The sequence below is a fragment of the Procambarus clarkii genome, chromosome 69 (genome assembly GCF_040958095.1).
Source record: "Procambarus clarkii isolate CNS0578487 chromosome 69, FALCON_Pclarkii_2.0, whole genome shotgun sequence".
In the NCBI taxonomy this organism is placed as follows: domain Eukaryota; kingdom Metazoa; phylum Arthropoda; class Malacostraca; order Decapoda; family Cambaridae; genus Procambarus; species Procambarus clarkii.
Window position 1 is genome coordinate 12,838,681 of NC_091218.1, and position 15,917 is coordinate 12,854,597.

The 15,917-nt window shown below is 42.6% G+C and overlaps 2 protein-coding genes across 6 annotated transcripts in view; both read left to right on the forward strand.

Annotated features, from left to right (window-relative positions):
• LOC123772230 (uncharacterized) overlaps positions 1-10,649 on the forward strand; it is a 48,133-nt gene extending 37,484 nt beyond the window's left edge. Inside the window, exons 7-9 of the mRNA XM_069311041.1 lie at positions 643-726; positions 8,111-8,224; positions 10,011-10,649. Of these exons, the coding sequence (XP_069167142.1) occupies positions 643-726; positions 8,111-8,224; positions 10,011-10,586 (774 nt within the window). The 3' untranslated portion in view covers positions 10,587-10,649. The remainder of the gene's footprint in view (positions 1-642; positions 727-8,110; positions 8,225-10,010) is intronic.
• A 139-nt stretch (positions 10,650-10,788) lies between these two features.
• LOC138349654 (uncharacterized) lies at positions 10,789-15,794 on the forward strand. Of its 5 annotated transcripts, none has more exons than XR_011224014.1 (5): positions 10,789-13,728; positions 13,840-13,938; positions 14,017-14,214; positions 14,272-14,580; positions 14,713-15,794. XR_011224014.1 is itself a non-coding variant. In XM_069311043.1 (5 exons), exons 1-5 carry the CDS (start codon positions 13,692-13,694, stop codon positions 15,236-15,238), a joined length of 1,158 nt encoding a protein of 385 aa, XP_069167144.1. In that variant the 5' UTR covers positions 10,790-13,691; the 3' UTR covers positions 15,239-15,794. The 5 variants fall into 5 exon arrangements, 1 of the variants encoding a protein (XP_069167144.1); XM_069311043.1 differs by having other exon boundaries at positions 10,790-13,728; positions 14,017-14,580; positions 14,713-14,824; positions 14,893-15,794; XR_011224015.1 differs by having other exon boundaries at positions 14,017-14,547.
• The last annotated feature ends 123 nt before the right edge of the window (positions 15,795-15,917 follow it).

A 15,917-nucleotide genomic window follows, 5' to 3' on the forward strand; every position in this document is an offset into this window, starting at 1 on the left:
AGTCAGTCATGTTTGTGTAAACGATGTTTTCCCTGATTTACAAACGTGACTGTCACGTCTGTATATATGTTACACGTGACTGTCACGTCTATATATATGTTACACGTGACTGTCACGTCTATATATATATGTTAAATGTTCTTGTAACTCTGTATGTAATGTGTGTGGGAATCATTTTGTATTTACCCCTTAATCCACATATTAATTTATATTTAATATAAAAATCATTTGATTTGCTTGAGAACTGTAATGATAATATTCTGTATGTGTGTATATCAGCTGTGTTCTGTATCCTCTTAATATGTATAGTCTTAATATGTGAGAATCATGGGGGGGTTTAAAGGGGGGTTCGAAGGCGTGTCCTGGGTCACCCCCAGACGCGCACCTTAATCCACCGGACCAGGATAAATCTGGAGTGACTCCTAGGACGCTTGTTCGAACTCTGCCCTGCTCCAATGATTTTCACAAAATTATATGACGCTATTGTGATTTCACTGTGTAGTGTTAGTATATATATTCAGACACTGTTGCACACGTTACTTTTCACCTCATACCTCTCTTCACCTAGCAGGAAAATAGGTATATCCTGGCTAGGTCATGTTGATGCTAGTGCTGCCACTCACCTCCACGTCTCTCCCACAGGTGACCTACGCCAGGAGAATGGTGCCCCCGAGAATGTATCCCTACGGCGAGTCTTTCCTGGCTTACTGTCAAAAGTGGGCAAGGGTAAGTCTTACTACCAGAAAGTCTTTGGGCTACGGATCGAACCCGCGTCCTGCGGAACACATGCGAGCCATAACCCGTGGACCACCCTATCCTCCTCCTATATTCTAATGGTTATACAACCTAGGATCCGCCAAGACATGCTCGGGGGGAGAAGTCTAATACCTGGTCTTAGTGTGTGTGTGACTTATGAGCGAAAGACTTAGATTGGCCACCAGCTCGGTGTCTTAAGACTTCAAATGGGTCCAGACGGATCCGAGAGACTGTTGGAGTGAACCAGTGACTGTAGGAGTGAACCAGTGACTGTTGGAGTGAACCAGTGACTGTAGGAGTGAACCAGTGACTGTTGGGGTGAACCAGTGACTGTTGGGGTGAACCAGTGACTGTAGGAGTGAACCAGTGACTGTAGGAGTGAACCAGTGACTGTTGGAGTGAACCAGTGACTGTAGGAGTGAACCAGTGACTGTTGGGGTGAACCAGTGACTGTTGGGGTGAACCAGTGACTGTTGGAGTGAACCAGTGACTGTTGGAGTGAACCAGTGACTGTAGGAGTGAACCAGTGACTGTAGGAGTGAACCAGTGACTGTAGGGGTGAACCAGTGACTGTAGGAGTGAACCAGTGACTGTAGGAGTGAACCAGTGACTGTAGGAGTGAACCAGTGACTGTAGGAGTGAACCAGTGACTGTAGGAGTGAGCCAGTGACTGTAGGAGTGAACCAGTGACTGTTGGAGTGAACCAGTGACTGTAGGAGTGAACCAGTGACTGTTGGGGTGAACCAGTGACTGTTGGGGTGAACCAGTGACTGTTGGAGTGAACCAGTGACTGTTGGAGTGAACCAGTGACTGTAGGAGTGAACCAGTGACTGTAGGAGTGAACCAGTGACTGTAGGGGTGAACCAGTGACTGTAGGAGTGAACCAGTGACTGTAGGAGTGAACCAGTGACTGTAGGAGTGAACCAGTGACTGTAGGAGTGAACCAGTGACTGTAGGAGTGAGCCAGTGACTGTAGGAGTGAACCAGTGACTGTTGGAGTGAACCAGTGACTGTAGGAGTGAACCAGTGACTGTTGGAGTGAACCAGTGACTGTAGGAGTGAACCAGTGACTGTAGGAGTGAACCAGTGACTGTAGGGGTGAACCAGTGACTGTAGGAGTGAACCAGTGACTGTAGGAGTGAACCAGTGACTGTAGGAGTGAACCAGTGACTGTTGGAGTGAACCAGTGACTGTTGGAGTGAACCAGTGACTGTAGCAATTAACCAGTGACTGTAGGAGTGAACCAGTGACTGTAGGAGTGAACCAGTGACTGTAGCAATTAACCAGTGACTGTAGGAGTGAACCAGTGACTGTTGGAGTGAACCAGTGACTGTAGGAGTGAACCAGTGACTGTAGGAGTGAACCAGTGACTGTAGGAGTGAACCAGTGACTGTAGGAGTGAACCAGTGACTGTAGGAGTGAACCAGTGACTGTAGGAGTGAACCAGTGACTGTAGGAGTGAACCAGTGACTGTAGGAGTGAACCAGTGACTGTAGGAGTGAACCAGTGACTGTAGGAGTGAACCAGTGACTGTTGGAGTGAACCAGTGACTGTTGGAGTGAACCAGTGACTGTAGCAATTAACCAGTGACTGTAGGAGTGAACCAGTGACTGTAGGAGTGAACCAGTGACTGTAGCAATTAACCAGTGACTGTACTCTCCCGTTCTCTGTTTTGGGTCCTCTGGCAGGTTAGGATAAGGGCACCATAATTAAATTGACCGTTTTCTTTAACCTTAAGAGGACGGGATAGTACAAAAACAGACTTTTGTCAACAATGGTAATATTGAGCTCTATTATTTTTGTAAAAGCTACTGAAAAAATGGACAATAAAATTTGCTTAACATTTTTAGGCCTAATATAGCACATATATGTATTAAATTAGGCCTAAAATAGCACATGTATTAAATTAGGCCTAAAATAGCACATGTATTAAATTAGGCCTAATATAGCACATATATGTATTAAATTAGGCCTAATATAGCACATATATGTATTAAATTAGGCCTAATATAGCACATATATGTATTAAATTAGGCCTAATATAGCACATATATGTATTAAATTAGGCCTAATATAGCACATATATGTATTAAATTAGGCCTAATATAGCTCATATATGTATTAAATTAGGCCTAATATAGCACATGTATTAAATTAGGCCTAATATAGCACATATATGTATTAAATTAGGCCTAATATAGCACATATATGTATTAAATTAGGCCTAATATAGCTCATATATGTATTAAATTAGGCCTAAAATAGCACATGTATTAAATTAGGCCTAAAATAGCACATGTATTAAATTAGGCCTAAAATAGCACATGTATTAAATTAGGCCTAATATAGCACATGTATTAAATTAGGCCTAATATAGCACATATATGTATTAAATTAGGCCTAATATAGCACATATATGTATTAAATTAGGCCTAATATAGCACATATATGTATTAAATTAGGCCTAATATAGCACATATATGTATTAAATTAGGCCTAATATAGCTCATATATGTATTAAATTAGGCCTAATATAGCACATGTATTAAATTAGGCCTAATATAGCACATATATGTATTAAATTAGGCCTAATATAGCACATATATGTATTAAATTAGGCCTAATATAGCTCATATATGTATTAAATTAGGCCTAAAATAGCACATGTATTAAATTAGGCCTAAAATAGCACATGTATTAAATTAGGCCTAAAATAGCACATGTATTAAATTAGGCCTAATATAGCACATGTATTAAATTAGGCCTAATATAGCACATATATGTATTAAATTAGGCCTAATATAGCACATATATGTATTAAATTAGGCCTAATATAGCACATATATGTATTAAATTAGGCCTAATATAGCACATATATGTATTAAATTAGGCCTAATATAGCTCATATATGTATTAAATTAGGCCTAATATAGCACATGTATTAAATTAGGCCTAATATAGCACATATATGTATTAAATTAGGCCTAATATAGCACATATATGTATTAAATTAGGCCTAATATAGCTCATATATGTATTAAATTAGGCCTAAAATAGCACATGTATTAAATTAGGCCTAAAATAGCACATGTATTAAATTAGGCCTAAAATAGCACATGTATTAAATTAGGCCTAATATAGCACATATATGTATTAAATTAGGCCTAATATAGCACATATATGTATTAAATTAGGCCTAATATAGCACATATATGTATTAAATTAGGCCTAATATAGCTCATATATGTATTAAATTAGGCCTAAAATAGCACATGTATTAAATTAGGCCTAAAATAGCACATGTATTAAATTAGGCCTAAAATAGCACATGTATTAAATTAGGCCTAAAATAGCACATGTATTAAATTAGCCCTAAAATAGCACATGTATTAAATTAGGCCTAAAATAGCACATGTATTAAATTAGGCCTAATATAGCACATGTATTAAATTAGGCCTAATATAGCACATATATGTATTAAATTAGGCCTAATATAGCACATATATGTATTAAATTAGGCCTAATATAGCACATATATGTATTAAATTAGGCCTAATATAGCTCATATATGTATTAAATTAGGCCTAAAATAGCACATGTATTAAATTAGGCCTAAAATAGCACATGTATTAAATTAGGCCTAAAATAGCACATGTATTAAATTAGGCCTAAAATAGCACATGTATTAAATTAGGCCTAAAATAGCACATGTATTAAATTAGGCCTAAAATAGCACATGTATTAAATTAGGCCTAATATAGCACATATATGTATTAAATTAGGCCTAATATAGCACATATATGTATTAAATTAGGCCTAATATAGCACATATATGTATTAAATTAGGCCTAATATAGCACATATATGTATTAAATTAGGCCTAATATAGCACATATATGTATTAAATTAGGCCTAATATAGCTCATATATGTATTAAATTAGGCCTAATATAGCACATGTATTAAATTAGGCCTAATATAGCACATATATGTATTAAATTAGGCCTAATATAGCACATATATGTATTAAATTAGGCCTAATATAGCTCATATATGTATTAAATTAGGCCTAAAATAGCACATGTATTAAATTAGGCCTAAAATAGCACATGTATTAAATTAGGCCTAAAATAGCACATGTATTAAATTAGGCCTAATATAGCACATGTATTAAATTAGGCCTAATATAGCACATATATGTATTAAATTAGGCCTAATATAGCACATATATGTATTAAATTAGGCCTAATATAGCACATATATGTATTAAATTAGGCCTAATATAGCTCATATATGTATTAAATTAGGCCTAATATAGCACATGTATTAAATTAGGCCTAATATAGCACATATATGTATTAAATTAGGCCTAATATAGCACATATATGTATTAAATTAGGCCTAATATAGCTCATATATGTATTAAATTAGGCCTAAAATAGCACATGTATTAAATTAGGCCTAAAATAGCACATGTATTAAATTAGGCCTAAAATAGCACATGTATTAAATTAGGCCTAATATACCACATGTATTAAATTAGGCCTAATATAGCACATATATGTATTAAATTAGGCCTAATATAGCACATATATGTATTAAATTAGGCCTAATATAGCACATATATGTATTAAATTAGGCCTAATATAGCACATATATGTATTAAATTAGGCCTAATATAGCACATATATGTATTAAATTAGGCCTAATATAGCTCATATATGTATTAAATTAGGCCTAAAATAGCACATGTATTAAATTAGGCCTAAAATAGCACATGTATTAAATTAGGCCTAATATAGCACATATATGTATTAAATTAGGCCTAACATGACGAATATTAGACCTAAATTTGCTTTTTTTAGTCTTAAGCCAATTTGGGTTAGGTTCGTTAGTTTATTTTATTTTTCTTTAGTGTGCCATTTAAAGTTGTCAAATGTTAGAAAATGTGACGTTCTTTCTTTGAGCCCCAACAGTCAATTTTTGTACGTTTGAGTAAATAGTTTTGACAAGAAAATTTAAACTTTGCCCCGAGGGGCGAGTTTATTGGGCAGCGCCACTCATCTTGTGAGTGGACACGCCGCCATAGTGATAGTATTGGGCAGCGCCACTCATCCTGTGAGTGGACACGCCGCCATAGTGACAGTATTGGGCAGCGCCACTCATCTTGTGAGTGGACACGCCGCCATAGTGACAGTATTGGGCAGCGCCACTCATCCTGTGAGTGGACACGCCGCCATAGTGATAGTATTGGGCAGCGCCACTCATCCTGTGAGTGGACACGCCGCCATAGTGACAGTATTGGGCAGCGCCACTCATCCTGTGAGTGGACACGCCGCCATAGTGACAGTATTGGGCAGCGCCACTCATCCTGTGAGTGGACACACCGCCATAGTGATACTATTGGGCAGCGCCACTCATCCTGTGAGTGGACACACCGCCATAGTGACAGTATTGGGCAGCGCCACTCATCTTGTGAGTGGACACGCCGCCATAGTGACAGTATTGGGCAGCGTCACTCATCCTGTGAGTGGACACGCCGCCATAGTGACAGTATTGGGCAGCGCCACTCATCCTGTGAGTGGACACGCCGCCATAGTGACAGTATTGGGCAGCGCCACTCATCTTGTGAGTGGACACGCCGCCATAGTGACAGTATTGGGCAGCGCCACTCATCCTGTGAGTGGACACGCCGCCATAGTGACAGTATTGGGCAGCGCCACTCATCTTGTGAGTGGACACGCCGCCATAGTGACAGTATTGGGCAGCGCCACTCATCCTGTGAGTGGACACGCCGCCATAGTGACAGTATTGGGCAGCGCCAATCATCCTGTGAGTGGACACGCCGCCATAGTGACAGTATTGGGCAGCGCCACTCATCCTGTGAGTGGACACGCCGCCATAGTGACAGTATTGGGCAGCGCCACTCATCTTGTGAGTGGACACGCCGCCATAGTGACAGTATTGGGCAGCGCCACTCATCCTGTGAGTGGACACACCGCCATAGTGACAGTATTGGCCAGCGCCACTCATCCTGTGAGTGGACACACCGCCATAGCAGCATGTACAACACTCCCCAATAGGAAGAAAACCCGCTGGGTTGTTCACCCTGTCACTTGTACCCAGACACAGCTGGGACTTGCTTATGACAAGAAGTATGGGTATTGGAGGCCAGGCTAAACTACCAGTGTTTCATGACATTGAGAGATATAAGAATTTTGCACCAAGATTGTAATATTTTGTTGAATTATCTGCAGGTGTCTTGCAAATTGTCTATACAGTATACCTAGGTCATAAAAGTATTTGTGTGTACGTCTGATAACATACTACTTGTGAGGGAGGAAATAATAATAATAATAATAATAATTTTTATTTAGGCAAAGGTACATACATAAAGAGATTTTACAAAGTTTGTTGGCTTTATAGATAAGAGCTAGTACATACAATGCCTAAAGCCACTATTACGCAAAGCGTTTCGGGCAAATGTATATGTTTATCTCTCAGAATGTTTGCTAATGTGTTTATTGTTTGTGATGTGTGTATATGTATGTATTAACACGTTGTACTGAACGGGGTGAGAATAGCTTGAGCTACCTCATCCCTTTGTGTGTATTTTACCTCAATAAACTTATTTCAATTTCAATTTCAATGACCTGGGGCCAGATTCACGAAAGCACTTACGCAAAAACTTACGAACCTGTACATCTTTTCTTAATCTTTGGCGACTTTGTTTCCAATTATTAAACAGTTAAAGAGCTCCGAAGCATCAGGAGGCTGTTTATAACAATAACAACAGTTGATTGACAAGTTTTCATGCTTGTAAACTGTTTAATAAATGTAACAAAAGCCGTCAAAGATTGAGGAACGATGTACACGTTCGTAAGTGCTTGCGTAAGTGCCTTTGTGAATCTGGCCCCAGGTTCGTAAGTGCTTGCGTAAGTGCTCTTGTGAATCTGGCCCCAGGTTCGTAAGTGCTTGCGTAAGTGCTTTTGTGAATCTGGCCCCAGGTTCGTAAGTGCTTGCGTAAGTGCTTTTGTGAATCTGGCCCCAGGTTCGTAAGTGCTTGCGTAAGTGCTTTTGTGAATCTGGCCCCAGGTTCGTAAGTGCTTTTGTGAATCTGGCCCCAGGTTCGTAAGTGCTTGCGTAAGTGCTCTTGTGAATCTGGCCCCAGGTTCGTAAGTGCTTGCGTAAGTGCTTTTGTGAATCTGGCCCCAGGTTCGTAAGTGCTTGCGTAAGTGCTTTTGTGAATCTGGCCCCAGGTTCGTAAGTGCTTGCGTAAGTGCTTTTGTGAATCTGGCCCCAGGTTCGTAAGTGCTTGCGTAAGTGCTTTTGTGAATCTGGCCCTTGTTGTACAGGAGCTCGAGCTATGGGAGCTGGCGGCCCCGGTACAGGAGGCCTGGAGCAGCGACAAGCACTTCCTCGGCAAGGTCCTGGCTCTCGCGCGGGCCCTCTGCGTCGCTTACCTCGCTGTGAGTACCCTGTGTGTCTCCTGTGTCCTGTGTCTGTGTCTCCTGTGTCCTGTGTCATGTGTCTGTGTCTCCTCTGTGTGTCATGTGTCTGTGTGTCCTGTGTCATGTGTATGTGTCTCCTCTGTGTGTCTTGTGTCTCCTCTGTGTGTCCTGTGTCTGTCTCTCCTCTGTGTGTCATGTGTATGTGTCTCCTCTGTGTGTCTTGTGTCTCCTCTGTGTGTCCTGTGTCTCTTATGTGTCCTGTATCATGTGTCTGTGTCTCCTCTGTGTGTCCTGTGTCTCTTCTGTGTCATGTGTCTGTGTCTCCTCTGTCTGTCCTGTGTCTGTGTCTCCTCTATGTGTCCTGTGTGTCGTGTGTCATGTTTACTTCCAATCTTTCCTCGGTATAATATGGACTTTTTCCGGGAGCTTCGTTATTGTTCCGAGTCTGTATCCTCTGGTGTACCGTCTGTATCCTCTGGTGTACCGTCTGTATCCTCTGGTGTACCGTCTGTATCCTCTGGTGTACCGTCTGTATCCTCTGGTGTACCGTCTGTATCCTCTGGTGTACCGTCTGTATCCTCTGGTGTACCGTCTGTATCCTCTGGTGTACCGTCTGTATCCTCTGGTGTACCGCCTGTATCCTCTGGTGTACCGTCTGTATCCTCTGGTGTACCGTCTGTATCCTCTGGTGTACCGTCTGTATCCTCTGGTGTACCGTCTGTATCCTCTGGTGTACCGTCTGTATCCTCTGGTGTACCGTCTGTATCCTCTGGTGTACCGTCTGTATCCTCTGGTGTACCGTCTGTATCCTCTGGTGTACCGCCTGTATCCTCTGGTGTACCGTCTGTATCCTCTGGTGTACCGTCTGTATCCTCTGGTTTACCGTCTGTATCCTCTGGTGTACCGTCTGTATCCTCTGGTGTACCGTCTGTATCCTCTGGTGTACCGTCTGTATCCTTTGGTGTACCGTCTGTATCCTCTGGTGTACCGTCTGTATCCTCTGGTGTACCGTCTGTATCCTCTGGTGTACCGCCTGTATCCTCTGGTGTACCGTCTGTATCCTCTGGTGTACCGTCTGTATCCTCTGGTGTACCGCCTGTATCCTCTGGTGTACCGTCTGTATCCTCTGGTGTACCGTCTGTATCCTCTGGTGTACCGTCTGTATCCTCTGTTATTGTTATTGCATGTATCAGGTTGGTGAACCTGGCATGTATCATGTTGGTGAACCTGGCATGTATCATGCTGGTGATCCTAGCATGTATCATGTTGGTGACCCTGGCATGTATTATGTTGGTGAACCTGGCATGTATCATGTTGGTGAACCTGGCATGTATCATGTTGGTGAACCTGGCATGTATCATGTTGGTGAACCTGGCATGTATCATGCTGGTGATCCTAGCATGTATCATGTTGGTGAACCTGGCATGTATCATGCTGGTGAACCTGGCATGTATCATGTTGGTGAACCTGGCATGTATCATGCTGGTGATCCTAGCATGTATCATGTTGGTGAACCTGGCATGTATCATGCTGGTGAACCTGCACGTATCATGTAGGTGAACCTGCATGTATCATGTTGGTGAACCTGGCATGTATCATGTTGGTGAACCTGGCATGTATCATGCTGGTGATCCTAGCATGTATCATGTTGGTGAACCTGGCATGTATCATGCTGGTGAACCTGCACGTATCATGTAGGTGAACCTGCATGTATCATGTTGGTGAACCTGGCATGTATCATGTTGGTGACACGCAGCACTACACATCCCTCATAAGCCTAACACCAACCTCGTGTTCCCCGCAGTTTTTGCTTCGTCTGGCGAAAGGAAAGAAGAGTCGCCGGACGCGGTCGATGCGCTCGGAGAGTTTCCGGCGGCGGACGCAGAATCTGACCTGCGGCAACAGTTCGCTGCCCCTCAGCCCCTCCGCCCTTCAGCAGTCGTCAGAGCCAACGCCCTCACATCCCCTGGGGGTAGTCCCCCCCGCGGGTCTCCAGGAGGCAGCCCCGAAGGAAGACGAGGATTCGGACGATTCTCACCCAGAAAACAACGTTCTGATAAGTAAAGAGAATCCGACTTCGCGCGCTGATGCCGACCGCACCATCTTGCCCATTGACGAGGAAGAGGAATCGGACGAAGACTCGAAGGGCAAGAAGGATCCCGACCACGACATTAGCGAAGACTCGATAGCTTCGCTGGACGAAGGAGGGAAGGACAGCGGGTTCTCAGACAAGAGGAGCGAGGACGAGGACCACGGTGGCCTGCCGGAGAGACCGCCGCTCAAGAAAGAGGTCACCATCGCCGCGGAGTCCTCGCCGCCTCTTCACAAACACAAATTTAAATTTAATCGCGGGAAGAAAAATTTGAGTGCCACTTATTAACTGTGTCGCTAGCGGCGGTATATATAAGTTACCCCTAAAAGATATATATATATATATATATATATATATATATATATATATATATATATATATATATATATATATATATATATATATATATATATATATATATATAAACATATATATATATATATATATATATATATATATATATATATATATATATATATATATATATATATATATATATATATATATATATATATGTGTGTGTGTGTGTCTGTATTTACTATTTGTGTGTGTCTTCAGATTCGAGATTCGAGCTTTTAGCTCTTGGACCCCGCCTTTCTAAGCAATCTATTTTCCTCTATTATATCTACTACATATGTTTCTCTCTAACACACACATTCCCCTGGAAGCAGCTCGTAACACCTATCTAACTCCCAGGTACCTATTTACTGCTAGGTGAACAGGTGCACCAGGCCCTTAGGATTACGACCTCCGAGCGCTATCCACTCAGCTGTAAGACCCATGTATCGAGTGTAATTTCCTAAGTGTTAATTACCTAAGTGTAGTTACAGGATGAGAGCTACGCTCGTGGTGTTCCGTCTTCCCAGCACTCTTTGTCATATAATGCTTTGAAGTGTGTGTGTGTGTGTGTGTGTGTGTGTGTGTATTCACCTATTTGTGCTTGCGGGGGTCGAGCTCCAGCTCTTTGGTTCCGCCTCTCAACTGTCAATCAACTGATGTACAGGTTCCTGAGCCTATTGGGCTCTATCATATCTACATTTGAAACTGTGTATGGAGTCAGCCTCCACCACATCACTGCCTAGTGCATTCCATGTTTGTGTGTGTGTGTGTGTGTGTGTGTGTGTGTGTGTGTGTGTGTGTGTGTGTGTGTGTGTGTGTGTGTGTGTGTGTGTGTGTGTGTGTTAGGAGATGGATTTTAATTTCATTACAATATTTCTCAGCCAAAACTCTAAACATTAAGAATATTAATTGAAATACTAAGATAGAACCCGACCAAAATATACAAAACACTTAAACTGTAAAAGAAACCTGACAACCTATTTCCAAAACAACCAGTCCTCAAGCTAGGATCATTAAAGCAGCGGCCGTCCCCCCCCTCCCCCTCTCAAGACGCATTCATCAATTTAAACATACTGTGTCCCTGGAAACACAAAGCGAAACTGTCTCTATTTTCCGCTTGTTACAACTTGTAATAAAGTTGTTACATCTTGGCTTAACGTGTTTATGACGTATTAGAACGTTGTTACAACTTGCTATATTGGTTGTTATAATTGGTTAGGTGGTGGTAAAACTTGTTCGAACGTTGTACCAACGTCGTAGTTTCGGTGTGTGTTTGGCGGGGTATTCAACATGGTGTTCTTCTCATATAAATTAAAATTATTATGTATTAAAGTTCTATGTATAGTTCAACGTTTAAGTTCTTTTGATGATTATTTGTACTTGAAGTACTTGGGTGAAGCATTTACAGAATTACGATTCGATCAGCGAAGCACTGTTCAAGACATGTTCGAACGTCATCAGTCGTTCGTAAACCGTTTTTCATTTATAAACAGGATGTTTGGCGGCTGGATTATCGAGCATTTGCGCATTATTGATGAGGACGGGCTGAAATGCCAGCCCGTTCAACAAACAAAGACCCAAAAGTGATTCCATCCACCCGCCAAACCCGCTGTTCATGAATGAAAAACGGTTTACACACGACTCACAACTGATGAGGTTCGAACACTTCCGGAACAAGTGCGTCACTGACGACTGGTGTTCGAACCACAACGCTGTAAATGCTTCACCCACGTACTACAAATACAAATACTCGCCAACAGAACCTAAACACCTAACCTAACCTGTGCCTACATATGCACAATATCCTAATATATTGTAATATTAATTTATATTTGAGAAATTCCCGTTTTGAATGAACAGCATGTTAAAAATTTTGCATGCGTCTGGGGGGGGTCGACCGCTGGATGGAATGGACTAGAGTCGAAGACGGGTTAGTAAATGCTTCACCCGCTTACTACAAATACAGATAATCACCAACAGAACTAACCTAAGCAGTGCCTAAATACGCACAGTATACTAATATATAACAATATTAATTTATATTTGAGAAAATTCCTATTTTGCAAGAACAGCGTGTTAAATATAATAGACAAATGCTTCTTTGGGGGTCGACCGCTGGATGGAATGGACTTGGCCTCGGGACCTTCCCGGATTGGTGCCTTCTTTTGATAATTACTTACTTGGCCTCAGGACGGGTTGGCGCACGGGTTATGTTGAGGTCTAATCTGAAACAAGTGAAAATCAATGGAGTGAATTCTCTGCAAGTGAGAGGTTGACTGTTGGATTCACAGTGAGGCGACGTGCCTGAGAGACAGACCTGCACGGTAAGAGAGACCCGTTGTGTTCACAGTTACGGTGTTGGGGGTACCGTGCGTTCCCCCCCCCCCCTCGTGTCGAGCATTCCATATCGTACATTTAGACAGACAACACAGGATCTGAACTCAAAAGGCAGAGGATCTCTGCTATAAACAGGTTCTAATAGAAGATTGTCATCCACGCTGAGCCGGTCGGCCGAGCGGACAGCACACTGGACTTGTGGTCCTGGGTTCGATCCCAGGCGCCGGCGAGAAACAATGGGCAGAGTTTCTTTCACCCTATGCCCCTGTTACGTAACAGTAAAATAGGTACCTGGGTGTTAGTCAGCTGTCACGGGCTGCTTCCTGGGGGTGGAGGCCTGGTCGAAGACCGGGCCGCGGGGACACTAAAGCCCCGAAATCATCTCAAGATAACGCTTCCTTAGAAATAAACACACAAACACACACGTTACTTATAGCGTACTAGTGTCCAGGGGTTCGAGGCGTGTGCATGGGAGTACCCACGGTGGCAGGTTCGAATCCACCGCACGGCTCCAAATCGCTTTTCCCCGTGTTATTGGTGAACCCAAATTGGCAGTTTATCTGTAGTTAAGTCCCGTTAAGTTAGGCAAGTGCTTTACACATATGATATGTTGAATTACCCACGTGTAAGTCCTGTGTGTGTATACGGGGTAGCTTGATACACCCACCTGTGGCTGTATGTATCCTGCACACGTTATATTACTTTGCTTGCTGCTTTATGTCCAGCCATGACTGCGTGAGCCCTCGAGTGATAGGTAAACTGCTATACTTGAGCCCTCAAGTTATAGGTAAACTCATAGGTAAACTGCTATGCTTGAGCCCTCGAGTGATAGGTAAACTGCTATGCTTGAGCCCTCGAGTGATAGGTAAACTGTTATGCTTGAGCCCTCGAGTGATAGGTAAACTGTTATGCTTGAGCCCTCGAGTGATAGGTAAACTGCTATGCTTGAGCCCTCGAGTGATAGGTAAACTGTTATGCTTGAGCCCTCGAGTGATAGGTAAACTGCTATACTTGAGCCCTCAAGTTATAGGTAAACTCATAGGTAAACTGTTATGCTTGAGCCCTCGAGTGATAGGTAAACTGTTATGCTTGAGCCCTCGAGTGATAGGTAAACTGTTATGCTTGAGCCCTCGAGTGATAGGTAAACTGTTATGCTTGAGCCCTCGAGTGATAGGTAAACTGCTATACTTGAGCCCTCGAGTGATAGGTAAACTGCTATACTTGAGCCCTCAAGTTATAGGTAAACTCATAGGTAAACTGCTATACTTGAGCCCTCAAGTTATAGGTAAACTCATAGGTAAACTGCTATGCTTGAGCCCTCGAGTGATAGGTAAACTGTTATGCTTGAGCCCTCGAGTGATAGGTAAACTGTTATGCTTGAGCCATCGAGTGATAGGTAAACTGTTATGCTTGAGCCCTCGAGTGATAGGTAAACTGCTATACTTGAGCCCTCAAGTTATAGGTAAACTCATAGGTAAACTGCTATGCTTGAGCCCTCGAGTGATAGGTAAACTGTTATGCTTGAGCCCTCGAGTGATAGGTAAACTGTTATGCTTGAGCCCTCGAGTGATAGGTAAACTGTTATGCTTGAGCCCTCGAGTGATAGGTAAACTGTTATGCTTGAGCCCTCGAGTGATAGGTAAACTGTTATGCTTGAGCCCTCGAGTGATAGGTAAACTGTTATGCTTGAGCCCTCGAGTGATAGGTAAACTGCTAAGCTTGAGCCCTCGAGTGATAGGTAAACTGCTAAGCTTGAGCCCTCGAGTGATAGGTAAACTGCTAAGCGCGTGCTTGCCTTCTTATAGTCATTCTATAGGATTTGGTTTCCAAGCACCTGCTTACTCTTCTAGGTTTACCTTCCAGACCCCTGTTCCCTATACAAAGGTTTACCTTCCAGACCCCTGTTCTATGTACAAAGGTTTACCTTCCAGACCCCTGTTCTCTGTACAAAGGTTTACCTTCCAGACCCCTGTTCTCTGTACAAAGGTTTACCTACCAGACCCCTGTTCTCGGTACAAAGGTTTACCTTCCAGACCCCTGTTCTCTGTACAAAGGTTTACCTTCCAGACCCCTGTTCTCTGTACAACGGTTTACCTTCCAGACCCCTGTTCTCTGTACAACGGTTTACCTTCCAGACCCCTGTTCTCTGTACAACGGTTTACCTTCCAGACCCCTGTTCTCTGTACAACGGTTTACCTTCCAGACCCCTGTTCTCTGTACAACGGTTTACCTTCCAGACCCCTGTTCCCTGTACAACGGAGTAGAGTAATTGGTGTACTTAATTTGGTGTTTTGTGAAGCAAGTTTACAATGTTTTGGTTTGATCAACTTACTGTTAAGTTGAGAGAGGAATTTAAGGTTTAAGATTTGTGTTTTGGTGTTGGACTTAAGGCCTATCAACCTCTGGAGGGTTATTAAGACCACCACAATACCTTACTGACCAACCAGCAAGTTTGGTGTTGGACTTAAGACCTATCAACCTCTGGAGGGGTATTAAGACCACCACAATACCTTACTGACCAACCAGCAAGTTTGGTGTTGGACTTAAGACCTATCAACCTCTGGAGGGGTTATTAAGACCACCACAATACCTTACTGACCAACCAGCAAGTTTGGTGTTGGACTTAAGACCTATCAACCTCTGGAGGGTTATTAAGACCACCACAACACCTTACTGACCAACCAGCAAGTTTGGTGTTGAACTTAAGACCTATCAACCTCTGGAGGGGTTATTAAGACCACCACAATACCTTACTGACCAACCAGCAAGTTTGGTGTTGGACTTAAGACCTATCAACCTCTGGAGGGGTTATTAAGACCACCACAATACCTTACTGACCAACCAGCAAGTTTGGTGTTGGACTTAAGACCTATCAACCTCTGGAGGGTTATTAAGACCACCACAATACCTTACTGACCAACCAGCAAGTTGGTGTTGGACTTA

What these genes read in the sequence shown, in the direction of transcription:
- LOC138349654 (XM_069311043.1), top strand. Translation starts at nt 13,692, where the DNA reads ATGTCCAGCCATGACTGCGTGAGCCCTCGAGTGATAG. An exon ending in CTTGAGCCCTCGAGTGATAG is followed by an intron (nt 13,939 to 14,016) that starts GTAAACTGTTAT and finishes GTAAACTCATAG; the next exon opens with GTAAACTGTTATGCTTGAGC. An exon ending in CTTGAGCCCTCGAGTGATAG is followed by an intron (nt 14,581 to 14,712) that starts GTAAACTGTTAT and finishes CTCGAGTGATAG; the next exon opens with GTAAACTGCTAAGCTTGAGC.